Raw genomic sequence first — 16,963 nt, forward strand, 5'->3', positions numbered from 1 at the left:
CCATGAAATTGGAAGAAATCACTCCAGGTAGAAGTGTGTTGACAGAGGTTTCTGTCCCTATTGGTCCTGCAGCCATTCACTCCCAAAGAAACACACAGAGGCCTACAGTAATTATAAACGTGTTGTCCTATTAGCTTAGGCTTCTTATTAGCTCTTACATCTTAAGTTAATCCGTAATTCCTGTCTGTGTTAGCCACATGGGTTGGTACCTTTTATCAGTGAGGCATTCTCATCTTGCTTCCTCTGCAACTGGGAGATGACTCCAGACTGAGATTTCCCTCTTCCCAGAATTCTCCTGTTCTTGTCACCACACCTACACTTCCTGCCTGGCTACTGACCAATCATCATTTTACTAAACCAATGCAAGTGACAAATCTTTACAGGGTAGAAGACCATTGTCCCACATCACAAGGGGCTGTGAGAATGTATGGACTTATGTGACAGGCGTCCACCCTTTCTGATTGCTTTTGTTGAAGTACAATTAATAAAAACTCAGAGACAGAAATTGGGGTTCAACCTGAAGGTCAGAAAAGCAAAACACTTACCTCAATCTGAAATGGCAATTCTGCCTCCAGGAATCTCTGAATGAAACTGAACCTGAGAGCTATCTCCTCCCATTTGATAATTCTCTCTACTGCTAGGATTAAGGGCATGCCCCATGACTACCTGGTTTCTATGGCAAGCTAGTGTGACTACTGGGGTTAAAGGTGTGTGTCATTGTTGCCTGGTCTGTAAGGCTGGCCACTGTGGCTGTTTTACTTTTCTGATCCTCAGACAAGCTTTATTTATTAAAATATAAATGAAATGCTACTACATTTGTAGATGAAGATGAAAACACATGTGTTTAGCTCATGATGTTGGGTGGACTTTTGTGTTAAGTAGTTTGGGTTTTAAACTTTGAGAGATAAAAATAAAATCGGCATCACAGAAACCTCTCTACATGATTGGAATCCACGTGAGATCCCTTAAAGCTTGCTCCCAACAGACGAGTCAGTGCTCATGCATGGTCAGTAGATTTCTGAATAGTCACAACACTCCTCTCATTTAATCTAGCCCTGAGTTGTTTTGTCCTATTACCGTGCTGAAAACAAGCAGTTGTTCTTTTTTAGAGACATTTATATGAAATTATTTTTGGTGCTAAAATCCTCCACACAAAAGTGTATATTTACTAATTTAAAATTATATATTTATTTATTTATTTTGTTTTGCGTGTATGAGTGTCTGCTTGCATGTATGTGTATGTACTGCCTACAGATGCCAGAAGTGGGTGTCAAATCCCTTGGAATTGGAGTTACAGATGGTTGTGAACTAAGTTTGATTTAGGTGCTCGTGGCTGAAGTAAGATCCTCTACAAAAGCGGCAGGAGCTTGGGACTCCTGAGCCATCTCTGCAGCCCACTTACTTCTTGCCTTATGGTACCTTAGCTGTTTAGAGCACGGGTGATCTTTGACATTTATTTGAAAAACTCAACTTCTAAAGTCAGGGTTAAATGTGTATTTATTGGTCACTAAAGTGATTTAGGTTACGTGAGTCCTCTCTTAAAGTCCTCACAATGTTGGTGCCTTGACTTTTGAGTTAGAAGTTCATTGCCCAAGTGCTTGCCCCTCTAAATCATTCATGCGCTGAAGAAGATGGTCTCAGGTCAGCTGAAGCATATTACCTCGTTATAGATAGATAGGGCTGATGTACAATTCACTTTGAAATAATAGCTATATTTCTGTTCACCATGGTCATCACACTGTGTGAAAGTGTTCAGGCTTTACTACTAAAATACATGCCTAGGAAAAAGGAAGGGAACCGAGTCCTTCTCAGCCTGAGATGGCATTCAGTTTGGAGATGCATACATGTTTACTTTCTTCCTGAAAGAAGAACCATGAGGGGATCCCACATCGTGTTCTCTTTTACCCTTGTCTCTTTCCTCATTCCCCCAGTACATTTACTTTTTCTAGAGCTCTTAAGAATTCCACATGAAATTCAAATTACCTGTGGGATGAGGGGTGAAAGTCTACACTCTTTTTTTTTGTTTGTTTGTAAGGCTGGCAGAACTGAAGAGACGGTACAGGGGTTAAGATCACGTGCTGCTCTTGAAGAAGACTCAGGTTGGGCTCCCAGAACCCACATTAGATGGCTCATAACCACCCTTGAATCCCATTCCTGAGGACCAGATACTTTCTGATTTCTGTGGACACCTGCACACACACACACAAACACACACACAGGCACACACAGACACACACACTCACATGCATATACCTCAGGTAGCTCAAGACTACCTATAAATTCAGTTCCAGGGAACCAGACACTTTCTAGACTCTGTGGACACCTGCACACACACACACACACACACACACACACACACACACACACACAACTGAAAATTAAGATAATAGTAATAAGTATTAAGAAAAAAAAAAGGCAGGAAGTCTAGAGTCCTGTGCCTCTTTAAAAGACATACCCAGTCTCCAGGTTCTCTGAGTTTCATTATAGGAGTAATATGAAGATGTTATCATATCTCACTATATTCCTTCTAAAAACATGATTAATGAACAGGGAAATGCATGTAAGTCTCAGAACACAATAGAAGCCTGCAGTGGACACTGGGCACAGATGGCAGGGGCTCAGCTAGCCTCAATCAAATCACATTTTCACCCTCATGGGTATAAAAAAAAATGTGAAAACACATTCTGGAAACTGAATGAGACAAAACTGATTCCCTGCTGATAAACACTTATTAATTACACTTTATTATAATTGTGCTACAGCCCTACCTGAGAAGCATTTTATTTCACTTTCTGTGTGTTGTGTATACATGTATGTGTGTGTACATGTGTATGTGTGCAGTAGTATGATGCAGGCATGTGTGCCCATGTGGAAGCTAGAGATCAATACTGGGCACTTTCCTCAGCTATTTCTTTGTTTTCTTTTGTTGTTTGTTTGCTTACTTTATGGAGAAGCAAGCAATGTTTTTTGAGAAGTTAAAAAAAAAAGTCTCTCTGTATCTGGGAAGGGACTCAGAGAGATGTCACCTTCGACGTTTTGGGTTTTTTTTTTTTTTTTTGAGGCAGGGTCTCTCACTGATCCACTGATCAATGTGGGAGCTCACTGATTCAGTCTGACTGCTCAGGCAACAAGCTCCTGGGATCTTCCATGCCTTCCTCCCTGTGTCTTCATTATTCTGCTGAGACTCGGAATACAGCAGGGCAGGAACTTTCACATGGGTGCTAGGGTCCAAACTCAGCCCTCCATGCTCACACAGCAAGCACTTTACCAAGAGACCCTCTCCCGAGCTGAGCAACATTTAAAAAGATTGTATGTGCTAATATGTAAAAGTCTTCACATATGTTAGATGAACAGAGCCAAAATGCTAAGTGATATTGTGTTATTTGGAATTAAAAGTGACATAGATGGATGTATTTTCTTGGAAGGAATTATATAAACAATTACAAAGAGGTCTTTTTATGCTAAACTTTTGACTAGTAGGGATAGACTAACTTTATACACATTTTCTTACATCAATATCTTCGTATAATTTAATATCAAAGAACAATGGCACTGTAAGTTTATAGTTAATTTTTCTTTGTATTTTTTTCTGACAAAATGTCATCTTACTGTAGTATGTAGCAATCTCCAAATGCAAAATATAGCACACGAAGAAGTCTGCTAGAGGTGAGTAACTAACTCTCTTTAGGGACAGGGGAGATGAGGCAGGGTCCAGATGAGGACTGCTGTGTTCAGTAAATCAGAGGTTTCTGTGTTCTGAATCTCCATGGTTGAGACCTCCTCTGTGCCCCTTCTAATCATGAGGGTTCCTGATGTGCTTCTTAGATATGTCAAGTCCTTTGTATTTTCATTGTCTTCATCTGGCACCCATATTTCTGCTATCTTCACCAGGTCTTAAGCTAAAAGGAACCATCAGCAAATCCTCTTGTGTGTGTGTCATCCCCTCGGACATGGTCTGATGGATCATAGGCAGACCCTTTGGAGGTCTGTGTCTACTTGTTAGTAGCATTTGTAGGACCTCCCTAGTGACTTATCAAACTGAAGGTATTGTTACATTCCAAAAATAAAAGTAAATAATGTTCACTTTAACTTTATTAAGCCAAAAAGTCTTTGGCGTCCCCTTATTTAGTTTGCTTGAAGCAGGAGCTCTTGTGGCTATTAGCCCATCATATCTGTTTCTATATTGATGTATCATACTTAATATAAAGTTTAGAGGACTACAGATTTTCCAGTAAGCAAGCTGAGAGTAATTACTTCTTCATAATTACTGGGAAACTTTATTGCCATGCATTGCTGTAATTATATTTTGAATACTCCCCATTTGAGCGATAGACCATAATGTCTTCTCCTATCTCACAGTCTGAGACTTATAACAGCCTCTTGCTTCCACAAAGGCCTATTATTCATTTAGTCTCCATTTTAACTACTGTTAAAAGCAACTAAACAAAATTAATTGACACCATAATACTGTAATAAGGAAATTGAAGGCAATGCAATATTCCCATGCCACAGAAATCAGCTCATTAGTCAGGAGTTTGCAGCTGTCCTCGATGACGTATCTTTCCCTCTGTATCCGGACAGTCAGAAAAAGGCAGATCTCAGAGTTTACTCTGTGTGCAAATCACTTGAGGTTGAACATGTAAATCATGGTCAGAGGCTATGGGTGAAGAGAGCACGGGAATGTATTTGTATGGTCAAATCAAGGAGTGGTATCCTGCATGTGTCATGTGCTCCCCAATAGCTAGAAAATCATGCAAGGCTTACTGTACTCCATAAACTGCTCACCTCTGGAAAATGATCAACTCCAACTGGCTATCTAGAACTCAAGGATCATATCCTGTATATAAACCCACCCATCTTCTAAAAATTAAAATTTGCTCTTTATTATTTTTATTTATATGTTAAGTGACTTAGAGTGTCTATTGATGTGGAGAGACACCATGACCATGGCATTACTTATAAAGGAAAACATTTAGTTGGGGTGGTTCAATTACAGTTCAGAGGTTCAGTCCATTATCATCACGATGAGAAGCAAGGCAGCATGAAAGACAGATGTGGTGCTGGAGAAGGAGCTGAGAATTTTTACATCTTGACTCACAGGCACCAGGAAGTGGTCCAAGATACTGGGCATATATGACACCTCCAGGCCTTCTTCCACAGTGTCACACTTCCTCCAACAAAGCCACACCTCCTAATAGTGCCATTCCCTTTGGGGCCATTTTCTTTCAAACCACCACAATATGCTTGCGTCTCTGTGTGTGCCGTATGTTTTCAGGTTCCTATGGAGGCCAGAAGAAGGCATCAGAACCCCTGGAACTGGAGTTACAAGCAGCTGTGAGCCATTCTACAGGGGTACTGGGAACTGAACATGTACTCAGAACCAAGAGGAAGAAACATTCTTAACCACTGAACCATCTCTCCAGGCCCATGTTTTTAAAATAACACATTTAAAGTTTCTCTTTAAGATACAATTTTAAAAACCAGTTTAGTAATTATTTTGACCAAGGCTGTTGGTGGATAAAAACTCAATATTTCAACTTTACAATATTAATTGGCATAAATGCCATTTCCAGTGGCCTTAGCCCAATACCTTGTGAAAAGCTGCAGTAGAATCATTCAAGAACAAAAACCATCTAGAGACTTTAAAATTCAAACACATTTCAATTGAAAGCTAAAAATGCCTTGCCCTGTGACTTCTAAACTTTCACTCTGTGCTCGAATTGTTCTTCCAAGGTTATTTTTTATTTCAATGAACAAAAAAACCTCAAAAGAAATTTAAAAGCCAGAATCTCATGATCTCTACATATTTAATCCTTGAAAATAGGGCTTTTGGAGTGTTTCTGTAATTAAAAATAAATCTTTATTTTATGGTTGTTTTGTCTGTGTGTATGTCTGTGTACCGTGTGCATGCAGTGCTAGTAAACACCAGAAGAGGGCATCAGATATGTGGAACTAGAGTTAGAGATGATTGTGAGCCACTCACAGGTGCTGGGAATTGAACCCAGGTCCTATGGAAATGCAGTCAGTTCTGCTAACCACTGAGCAATCTCTTCAGCCCCATATATCTGTGTTTTTTAATACTACTAGATATAAGAGTTTCCAGAGTTAATTAATCAATCATTCAAGACCCTTTCTTTTACTATAGGTATGATCTTCTAAGTCTAGCTATTCCAAGATTTTACAGGAATTCCTTTAAAATTTGTATATGTGAGCATGCAGGGATATGTCTGCATACACACACACACACACACACACACACACACACACACACACACACGTTTCTTGTGTGTATGTTGTGTGTATATTATGTGTGCATGTGGATGGAGGCCATAAGTCAAACTTCAGATTGTTCATCAGGATACCACCCACCTGGTTTTTTATACAAAGTTTACCACTTTTCTGGAACTGACTAGTTTTCCAGGATGCCAAGCTAGCAAGCTCTGAGGATCTACCTTCTCTTTCTCCCCAGTACTAGGATTACATGGTGCATATCATGCCTGACTTCTTACATAAGTTATAAGGGTTGATCTCATGTCCTCCTGTATGCATTGCAATTTCCCTAGCCCTTTAATGCATATTTCTTAACCCACCCCCTGTGTAAGTAAATGTACAATACATATAAAGATACTTAATATATTGAAATTAAATTATATAATTATAGATATCAACTTGTTTTAAAGAGATCAAACAAAAGCAGGAGTTATTTCTTTGAACAGAGAAAGACTTCTTGGGACATGTCTATAGAATAATTAGTGTTTGATATTTTAATGTGAGACCTAGAGAAGGCAGTCCCCAGTGCAACCTGCAACCTGTTGCTATGTGAATAGTTAGACACTCTAGCTAACAGAAAGAGGTATCTTTGACAGTTTTGCATTCATAATAGAACCCTTTGCAACTAAGCAATGATAAAGTCAACAATAGCTAGAAATAAAACCACAGAGAGTTACCAGTGCAACCTCATGAAACATGAATGGTGATCTACCCTGCACAGAATGAGATACTTTGGCGGGTTTACAGTTCTGGAAGAAGCTGTGCACTTCAGCAGCCGAAGGATGATAAAGTTAATAACAGCTAGCAACAGAAGCAGAGGAAGCTGCTGAGAGTGCTCGGGTCAGCCCTCACAAGCCTATGTACAGTAGCCACACAGTCTACATCAGGAAAGGGCTGTTAACGGAAGCCTTGTGACATTAACAGGAAGCAGGGTGGGGAGAGAGGACAGAAGGCAGCAAGAGTGTGTTGCTTCCCTAAACATGAGATATCCAAGAAGACAATTTGATTTGCTTGTGATATGCTGAGTCTCTGATAATATGAACCACAGCACATCAAGACAGACATCAGGACACTGAGGAAATCCCTGGGTTGCTATGGACACAGTGCACAGAGGTGTGGTTGAGGAAGGATATAAGTCAGGAGCTGTGATTGAGGACCTGTGAGATTGGACTTTATATCTCCAGACTGGGACAGAGCACGTAACCATTACTATTTCCTTCATGAAAGAAGTATGAGAGGGGGCATTTGATTACCCTGGAAACTTCATTGATGAGCATACTGGTCTGTGCAGAGAGAAAGGGCTTTGTATAGGTTAACTGTTGCCGGCATGAATAAAAAGCTTTGGTTATCATGAACAAAATAATGTCTATTTCTTATATAATGCTCCTGGGCTCAAAAGAGAGTTGTGTGATGAGAAAGAAGTTTTGGAATATTATGGGTGAAAAACTTGTTTATTATCTTGACTATGGAGATTATCACATGGGCATAAATATATGTTAAACTTGGAAACCACCTGCTGTGAATATGTGCAGTTTAGCATATGGCAGTTAACTCGATGACACATTATTTTGTTTGTTTGTCTTGTTTCTCTAAAATCAGTGGCCCAGCACATTGGCACAGTGGGTAAAGGTGCTTGCTCTGATGCCTAAAAACTGGGTTGAAAGCCTAGGACTCACAGTGCACTAGTGGGGAGCCCACTAGTGCAAACTGTGCTCTGACTTTCACATGCACACTTGCACACATGCCTACTGACCATAGGTAAGTGAATCAGTAAATAATTGTGAGAATTCTAAAATTGAGTCAGAGCCAGTGGCTCTTGTCTGTAATCACAGCACTCAAGAAAGGTAGACAAGGGATTTACCATGACTTTGAAGTCACTATGGACACCCAAATAAGCTCTAGGCTAGCCTAGGCTATAATAGGAGACTGTATTAAAAATATGTAAAAGAAAAAAATCAGACAACTGTACCATAGAAATAAAATTATGTGTGTTGCATTTACACACCTGAGTTTAGTTGCTGGAAAGTATTTCACCTAACAGGTATACTGAGGTGGCATTTCTTAACATAGGAAACATGGCCGATTTCTTGGAGCAGAAAATGAAAATTGCTTCTAGATTTGTGCACCTGAGTGAGAAATGTGTACTTGTGTCAATGAGATGATCACATGTGAGCCCGGCATCTCATGTAATGGCTGGATGGGGCCAGAATCTCAGAATGCCAAGGGAGCAAGCACTCTGAAGAGGATTGATTTTACTTGGCATACGCAGTTTGCAAATCTCACGGGAAATATTCTCACTCATCAGATAATGGGATTAGTGATTGATTGCGTTTAGCTCTTAGCTTGGTCTTCTGGAGTGACTCACCCTCAGTTATAACCAAGGCAGAAGTTTCTGCAGCTACAACGGTCATTCTTTCCCTTGTGGGATTCGTGTAGTTTCCCCAAAGTCACTAAGTCAGATGCTCAGTGGATCAGACGATGAGGAAACATGTGGGTTCCATGATCTATACAGGATAATTTCTCTAGGGATCTTATTCTCAAAGGGTGCTCTCAGACCTCCAGTACATGTCTAAAATTGCTTCTTATTATGAATCCCACACACTTTCACTTATAAATTAACCTTGGTGTATTGGTCACTTTTCTATTGTAATGGTGAAGAACCATGACCACAACAAATTCTAGAAGACTTTATTTAGACTTACGGTTCTGGAAGGATAAGTTTCTGTCATGGCAGAGAGGCATGACAGCAAGGGGCAGGAAGCTGTGAGCTCCTATTTTCCAACACAAGCAGGAAGCAGGAGGAACATCCACACTAGCAATGGCATGAGTCTTGAAACTCCCAAAGCCCACCTCCAGAGATGTACTTACTCCAACCAGGCAACATCACCCTGCATCCTGCCCACAAACAGCACCACCCACTGAAGATCAAGTGTTCAAACATTTGAGTCTATGGGGAACACTCTCATTTAAACCACAACACATAGTAAGATATTAATAGCAATCACAAAGAAAATGGGAAAGAATGTTACATTATACTTTCATAAAACTGGTGTGAATGTGATTGCTCCCTCACACTTAAAACATCATAGTGTGCCCCCCTTTCTGTTTCGTAGGGTGTGAAATGATACTGTTGTGCGAGAGACTATCATGGAGTCACACACATGCAAACATTTACTCACTCAGAAAGGGAATCTATGAAAGACCAAAGTAACAGTTGTAACAATTGTATCAACTTGATGAACCAATGAATGCATATTTGCTGGCATTTATTAACAGGAGTGTGAGTAAGGGGGTCACTTACATAAGCCTGGATGGCAAGAAAGAAAGAAAGAAAGAAAGAAAGAAAGAAAGAAAGAAAGAAAGAAAGAAAGAGGGAGGGAGGGAGGGAGGGAGGGAGGGAGGGAGGGAGGGAGGGAGGGAGGGAGGGAGGGAGGGAGGGAGGGAGGGAGGGAGGGAGGGAGGGAGCAGCCGCGTTATGGAAAAGGCCAGCAGAACACGTAAGACTACTGTCAAAAGTTTCCCCTGCCATCTACAACTTGCAAGCAGCTGGATACCTGACTATCTCTACTGTCTACCACTCACGTGGTGAACCTCCCCCTGCTCCACCACCAGCAGCTCTTTATTCCTTTCTAACTGCTGGGAATGGGCAGAAACCCTCCATATCTCTTTTCTGCCAGACATGTGAGTTGAAGCCCCTGATGAACATTCTGGAGGGAAGAGTACAGTTTGTAGCAAATTATCATACCACAGGTCCTGCTCTCAGGGGGTGACATGAAATGAGTGTAATAGGCAATATGACTTCAGCGTGTGGTTTGCTTTCTTCCTTTAGTATTCTAGAGCCTTTAACTCCTTATGTAGAAGAACCTAATGGTTTCTCTTTGAAACATTCTAATTGCCATCATTACCTAAGGCTGCTATGGAGTAAAGGTAAGGAATGTCTGCACACAAGTACTGAATCCCCAGCAGAAGGTCTGGTACCAATGGCAGAAGCTAAGTAGCTGCCAGTCCAGTAGCATATGCAGTAGGAAATGCTGGGTAAAGGACGACTCAGATCCTGGGTGAGGCAGGGTGGAATAGTCGTGAGAGTTCATTAAGTTTTCAGATCATCACAATAGAGAACATGAGTTGATTGCTTCTGAGATTTTCCATTAACTAATTAGTTAGCTAATTACTTAAAGACTAGATCTCATGTACCAGGCAGGCCTCAAACATATGTAACCAAGAATGATGTTGAACTTCTGATATGCCTGCCCCCACCCTGCATAGTGCCAGGATTACCAGCATGTGACCCATGACCTGTTTGTCCAGGCCTAGGGACTGAACTCGGGGCTTTACACATGCAACACGTGGACTAAACCGCTGTGCTACACCGTCATGCCATGTATTCAATATTTTCTTAACTACGCCTGATCCCTAATAGCTAAAACTGTGGAAAGTGGCATTGGAAAGAAGGGGAACTACCCTATGATGGTGTGTGTTCTACATAGAACAGGAACCCCATCTTACTTTCCAATACTCTTCTCCAGAGTGAGCCATGTCTTTTTCTTTTCCTTCTGTTCTGAAAAATAGAAATCTGCAACTAACTAAGAATAGACTTGGAGAGTTGATAAAAAAAAACATTGCTGTCCTTTAGAAGTGAATAATTTTCAAATATTTATTTGTAGACACATGTTCATAGAAAGTCTATTTGCAGATGCTTGCTTACTTGTATTCTTTCTCCACTATTGATTTCTGAGACAATTAGAATTGTCTTCAAACATGAAAATGCCCAGGGATACAATTAATATTTAGCTGAGTTCATGTTCTCAGATGGCAATGGAAGGAAGTGATTTATTTTTGTTAATTATGAACTTTCAAAATAATAGTTGGTTTATTCCAACACACACACCAGCCAATTAACCTTCACAGCCTTCTTAATGTATTCACCAAGCTTGCTGGGTCAATGTGACTTTCTCTTCAGACATGTAGGGATGTGGAAGCAGTCATCAATTATCAACACAGAGTGTTGCTTTGTTGGGTTTTGAGAAAGACATTTTGCAGTGCCATTGTTGGAAGAGACATTCTAATATATTTTAATTTTTATCATATTATTCAAGAAAATGTACTTACTAAAAGTGTACAAGGCCCCTATAGTTATTGCAATTCTTCAGATAAGATTCACACTACTAAGCCATCTACCAAATCACAGAAAGGCTGATGCTAGTGGAAACAAACAGGTTTACTTGGGGTCAACCCTACGAAAATAAAGAATGTTTTTCTTTCTCAAATTCCTACCTTCCAGGATTTAGTATCGTTTCTGTGGGAGGAAACAGGGTAGAGGAAGACAGGGGCAGAAAGCCTTTCTCTGGGCAGGGTCTTCATCTTTAAGGCACTGTCTCCCCCTCCTCCTCTTCTTGGATTTGGACCTGGAGTTCTGTGGGCAATCTATGATTTTTTTTTTCTCTCTTCAGACAAATACGGTCCTTTGTCCACATCAGTTCTCTGAGCTGAGGAGGACTTGGGGAAGACTGTTTTAGGGGCTAAATGCTTCCCAGTTTAGAGCTAAGAGAACAGAAGAGGTAAAAACTGTGCCCTGGGAGCTGCCCTGACATAGTTGGTGATTGATTATCAGATTTTTCACTTGGTATCCCCACAGTTGAACTCCCTGCCTTCTCGTTAGCTTTGACTGGGAAGCTGAAGGAGGAAAGCCTGAGCAGAGGGTCCGCTTCTGTGAAGTTATAGAGGATTAGTGAGAAAACAAAGCTAATTTGGTTGCTATTCCACAAAATATCTACATATTTGGGAAGCTGCTCCCAAAATCTATATTCTAATTTACCACCTGAAAATGCTGGTTACTCAACCACAAAATGGAACATTGACCTAATTAATATTTATCAATAAAAAAAATCAGGAGTCAAATATTGGGATAAGAACCTAAAAGTACAGAGAAAAAGGAGCAGCTACCAGTTGTTCCTACCTCTTCGGTTCCTCTATCCAAAAGGACTCTCTCTGCCTGCCTTACCACTTCCTTTCTTTCTCTCTACAGTCCTCCAAACCTCTATGGTCAGCTAGTGGCTAGAACTTCCCTCTGACTCCAAGCAAGCTTTATTTGTTAGAAAACAATAAAAATACCACACAACATTTTCCCCTTTGTGCTGAAATAAAAATTAAGTACAATGACTATATAGAAATATATACAGGCTGGAATTGCATTAACAATGTCTATTCCATTTACATTTGACCAATTCAGGGAAAATACTCCATTATCTATCCTATCTTGCTGAGTTCAAAATGTCCTAACTAATTCAGTTTCTACCCTAACTTATGATATCAACCTAAAGCTTTCTTTTTATGTCTCTCATCCTTTCACTTTACATCTCTTTTGTGAGTTTCCTTCCTGAATTTGGTAACAAGGAAAACTATAGCTATAACTATCTAGTCTTCAACTCCATCAGAGACCTGACAAGAATATATTATCTGAGTAAACAGGAAGTACAGAACAAATAACTTCCAAAACTAAGAAATGACAGAAACATCTGGCTGCCCGGACAGTCACCCAAGATTCCTCTGTAATGTTGGGGCATCCATTCTTAGCCTACAGGTCTAGAATATCTAGCAGGTAGGAAAATTTTTGTTAACTTTCTTTTTCTTTTTTCCTTTTTTATTGTTTTATTGAGCTATATATTTTTCCACATTCCCCTCCCTTCCTCCCCACTCCCATTCTACCTGCTCCCATGATCCCCATGCTTACAATTTATTCAGAGATCTTGTCTTTTTTCTATTTCCCATGTTGATACATATATCTATGTATGTATCTCTTGGGGTCCTCTTTATGGTCTGGGTTCTTTGGGATTGTGAATTGCAGCCTGGTTTTTCTTCGCTTTATGTCTAAAAGCCACTTACAAGAAAATACATATTATATTTGTGTTTCTGAGTCTGGGTTACCTCACTCAGTATGGTGTTTTATAGTTCCATCCATTTTAATGGAAATTTCAAGATGTCAATTTTCTTTCCTGCTATGTAGTACTCCATTGTGTAAATGTACCACATCTTCTTTATCCATTCTTCAGTTGAGGAGTATCTGGGTTGTTTCCAGGTCCTGGATATTACAAATAATGCTACTATGAATGTAATTGAGCACATGTCCTTGTAGTATGATTGAGCATCCTTTGGGTATATAACCAAACCATGAACTCTGTCTCCTAACAGAGTGCATTTCTGAGTTTGTGACTTTGTATTCGATCCCTTCTCCAAGCTGCTGCTTTGATTTCTAACTAATTCTCAAAACTGAATTCTACGGTTTGCATAGTGAAAGTGCAGCTGCCTTGACAGGGAGATAAACACACACAAGCACTGGGGGTGCATGTGCTCCTCACTAAAATGGGGGTGCATGTGCTCCTCACTATGCTAGAAGGCTCACGACCTGGAGACAAGTGTGCATGCTACTTCAACCATTTATCCAGGAGTATATATTACAATCTCTCGAGGTCGGCCGGTACTTTCCCGAGTCCCAGCGATGGCTAGAACACCAGGAGGTGGAGCTGAAAGGAAAAGGGCCAGAACCAAATGTTACTTCCGAACACACTGATAACAAGGGCCCACTGTGAGCCCAACTGGACGAGTTACTTATGTGCACGGAGCGCTCACTGATGTGGTTTCCCTTTCTTTTCCTTCCAGCGCCCAGTGAGCCTTTACTGTGCAAATTTGCTGATGGAGGACAGAAGAAGAGACAGAATCAGAGCAAGTACACCCAGAATGGGAGACCATGGCCCAGAGAAGGAGAGGTGAGTCCTGAAACCTACTTAGAAATTGGGCAGGAATCCTGCCTCGGGAAGATGCCAAAGCAGACATCGGGTGCCGTGAATAAAAAGAAGCACCTGCTCAGGGAGACGGGTGCCATGTATGCCCATGTGTGTATACGATTCTTTAATGTGGCTTGAGGAGGATGGCTGGTGTCCTGCTTTGTCATTCTCCATCTTATTTCCTTGAGACAGGAACCCACAGCCAGCTGTCAGCCTGCAGTTCCTAGAAGTCCTCTTGTGTCCATAAACCTCCACCCCTGAGTATGGGAATTACCAGCATATGTGGCTATGACCAGCATTTTACATGAGTGCTGTAGATTCAAGCTCAGGTCCTCATGGTTATACAGCAAGCATGCTTGCCCACTGAGTCATCTCCCTGACCAAGGGTTCATTTTAGCTATCCCTATTTCCTCCCAATACTAACCAGCAGTGAGCAGCGGCTGTACACCTGCTAGTCTTTGAGAGTCAGTCCTTTTGGTTGTTTATTTTTCTAAAATCACAAGGAAAGGGTTCCTGGGCTTTTGCAGTGTTTTTCATTCTTGAGAAAATATAATAAAGTAGTTTGACCGAATAAATGACATTTTGTGCCAAAGCCTTAATTTCAATGGTTGGGGGAGGCTAGGATTTATATTTCAAGCACATGATTTGTCCATTTGTCATTTAAGAGGCATCATAATTATGTGCCATCCTATACGCTGTTCTAAGAAAGGAAGGAAGTTGGAGATTTCTCAGCAAATGATTTTGCCATTTTCCATTTTCTGAGGCTGTTTTGAGTGTGTCTATAAGGGTCTAAAAACTACCTCTTCAATTGCATAGCTGTAGTCAAGTACTATAGAATGTATATCATTATTGTAAGAAGTAAATAAAATAATCATTGAGTATCAGGAGCCAATGGAGAGGTGCAAGAGTGTTCATATTCTCCGGGTTAGAAAGGAAGCTGAGACTGTGTTTTAATGAGGTTGTGTGGGTTGGCCGATGTGTCCCAGGCATAGTTTAATGCATCAGCAGGCAGTCTGACAACCCCCGCATCATTACATTTGGCCCATACAAAGCATCTGCAGTCTAAAAAGACTCATTTGACCTTAAAATGTGATTAGGTAAAATGCTTGCTAATTAGGGCTATCTTTGCACCAACCACATACTATAACTTCAAACTCCATGATTCCGTAAGAAAACTTGGCTCAAAAACAAATATCGGTAATACTTTCTTCGGACTACAAGGGGTAGTTCTAGGTAGCTCACATCTTTTGGTATCAGTGCAAGAACAACAGAAACAAAACCAACACTTCCAGTTCTCACCATAGAGAGAAACAGAAGTTGTCGATTCTGGAGCCAAACATGAGTGAACACGGCCTGGAAACATGGATTCTAATTACCTCACTGCCCATATCCCAATGGAACAACAGCTTCCTAGGGCTTTAATCACCAAACAATTGAAGATGTAAATCATAGTGCTTTTCAATTACTCTGTAGGGAACATAATTAGGTCTTTCCTACATCTGAGATGCTATCTCATGGCATTCTTGAATATAGAGGCTCTGTTTATACATTCCCTAAAGATTTTGCCTGCATGAGGGGGCTAGAAAAGTATCCAAGATAACTTGACCTTTGGCCTTCCACATTCCATGTTTAAATCTACAGAAGTTCTAGCCTTTGCATCAAGGTTCTCTGTAAATTACCAAGACGACCACAGGCACAGTGGGGAGGACACTGGACGTGCTCTGCCGCCGTTTGGCCATCCTGCAAATAAGATTATTTTTCTGTATTGATTTTGGTTCCCCACTTTCTTTTGCTTTTTATTCTTTTTATTTCTTTTTGTTCAGTTTCAAGACTGTGAATTGTAACTTTCTTCCAAGCCTTGTCTAATGTGGGATGTGTTGGTTCAGTCTCATGTTGCTGTAACAACATGCTTGGCAAAAGAGACTTAAGAGAAAAGGTTCAATCTGGTCACATTTCAAAAATACAGTCCATCGTAGTGGGGAGGGAAGGCATGGCAGCAGGATCATGAGGCAGCTGTTCACATCGCATCTGCAGTCTGGAAATAGAGATGAGAGGTGAAGGCTGGTACTCAGCTCGCTTTTATGATAGGTCTGCCCACCTCAGTCAGCCCAATGGAGACCCTCCCTCACAGCTGTGCCCAGAGGTTTGTCTCCTAGGCTACTCTAGAACCTGCCAAGATGCTGTCACTGTCAACACTAGACTTGGTTTCATCTTCACTGACCCTCCCATGAAAGCTGCTATCCCAAATTTTCAAGGGGACCCTTTATGTATTTATTTTTGTTGCTTATTTGTCGTCATCTATAAAATAATGATATATTGCTCAATCACTGTTGAGATGACGCTGCTTCAGGATGGTACCCTGTAATTTGAATACTTCAGAAGCTGATGAGGAGGGTTGTGAGCTTAGCCTATATCCTGTCTCAAATCTAACAAAAGCCGAGTCAGATGTGATTACCTTTCCAGAAGTAGTAGAAGACAGGAGGGTATAGCAGAAGGGTTCCTGCTAATGATTATCTGACCCAAACTGAATGCTTTGAACTTTGGCCACTACCAGTCTATAATATTTCATTCTGCATAAGCATATTTCCAGATTTATCATTCCAAGTAAGAATACTGCTTTAAATCTCTCTGGATTAAAGAATGAACCAAAGCAGGGGAAGGGGCATTGTAATTGTGATTCCATGCTGGTGTCCCGGCAGGGAGGGGGCATTTAAAACACAGAGGCCTCTCCCAAGTCCTCTCTCCCTTTGGCTGTCAGATTACATTGCTTCTAATTTGAACCATTAGAGTAGGAGGCCAAGGTTGACCACCCAAAAGCCACATCCAAAGGCATATGGTTTGTGCCCATCAGAAGGAGTGGCAGATGGAGCTTTTATGGGCCCAGAGTCCTTGAGAACATAAATCCAGCACCT

At 40.8% G+C, this 16,963-nt stretch overlaps 1 protein-coding gene across 18 annotated transcripts in view; it reads left to right on the plus strand.

Moving 5' to 3' along the window:
- Rbms3 (RNA binding motif single stranded interacting protein 3) overlaps window positions 1-16,963 on the plus strand; it is a 796,347-nt gene that overhangs the window by 644,897 nt on the left and 134,487 nt on the right. For all 18 annotated transcript variants that reach the window (XM_048423668.3, XM_048423677.3, XM_048423671.3 and 15 more), the window contains one exon: window positions 13,927-14,033. In XM_048423668.3, coding sequence (XP_048279625.1) covers window positions 13,927-14,033 — 107 coding nt within the window. The remainder of the gene's footprint in view (window positions 1-13,926; window positions 14,034-16,963) is intronic.

The sequence above is a fragment of the Myodes glareolus genome, chromosome 4, assembly GCF_982192425.1.
Source record: "Myodes glareolus chromosome 4, mMyoGla1.1, whole genome shotgun sequence".
NCBI lineage: Eukaryota > Metazoa > Chordata > Mammalia > Rodentia > Cricetidae > Myodes > Myodes glareolus.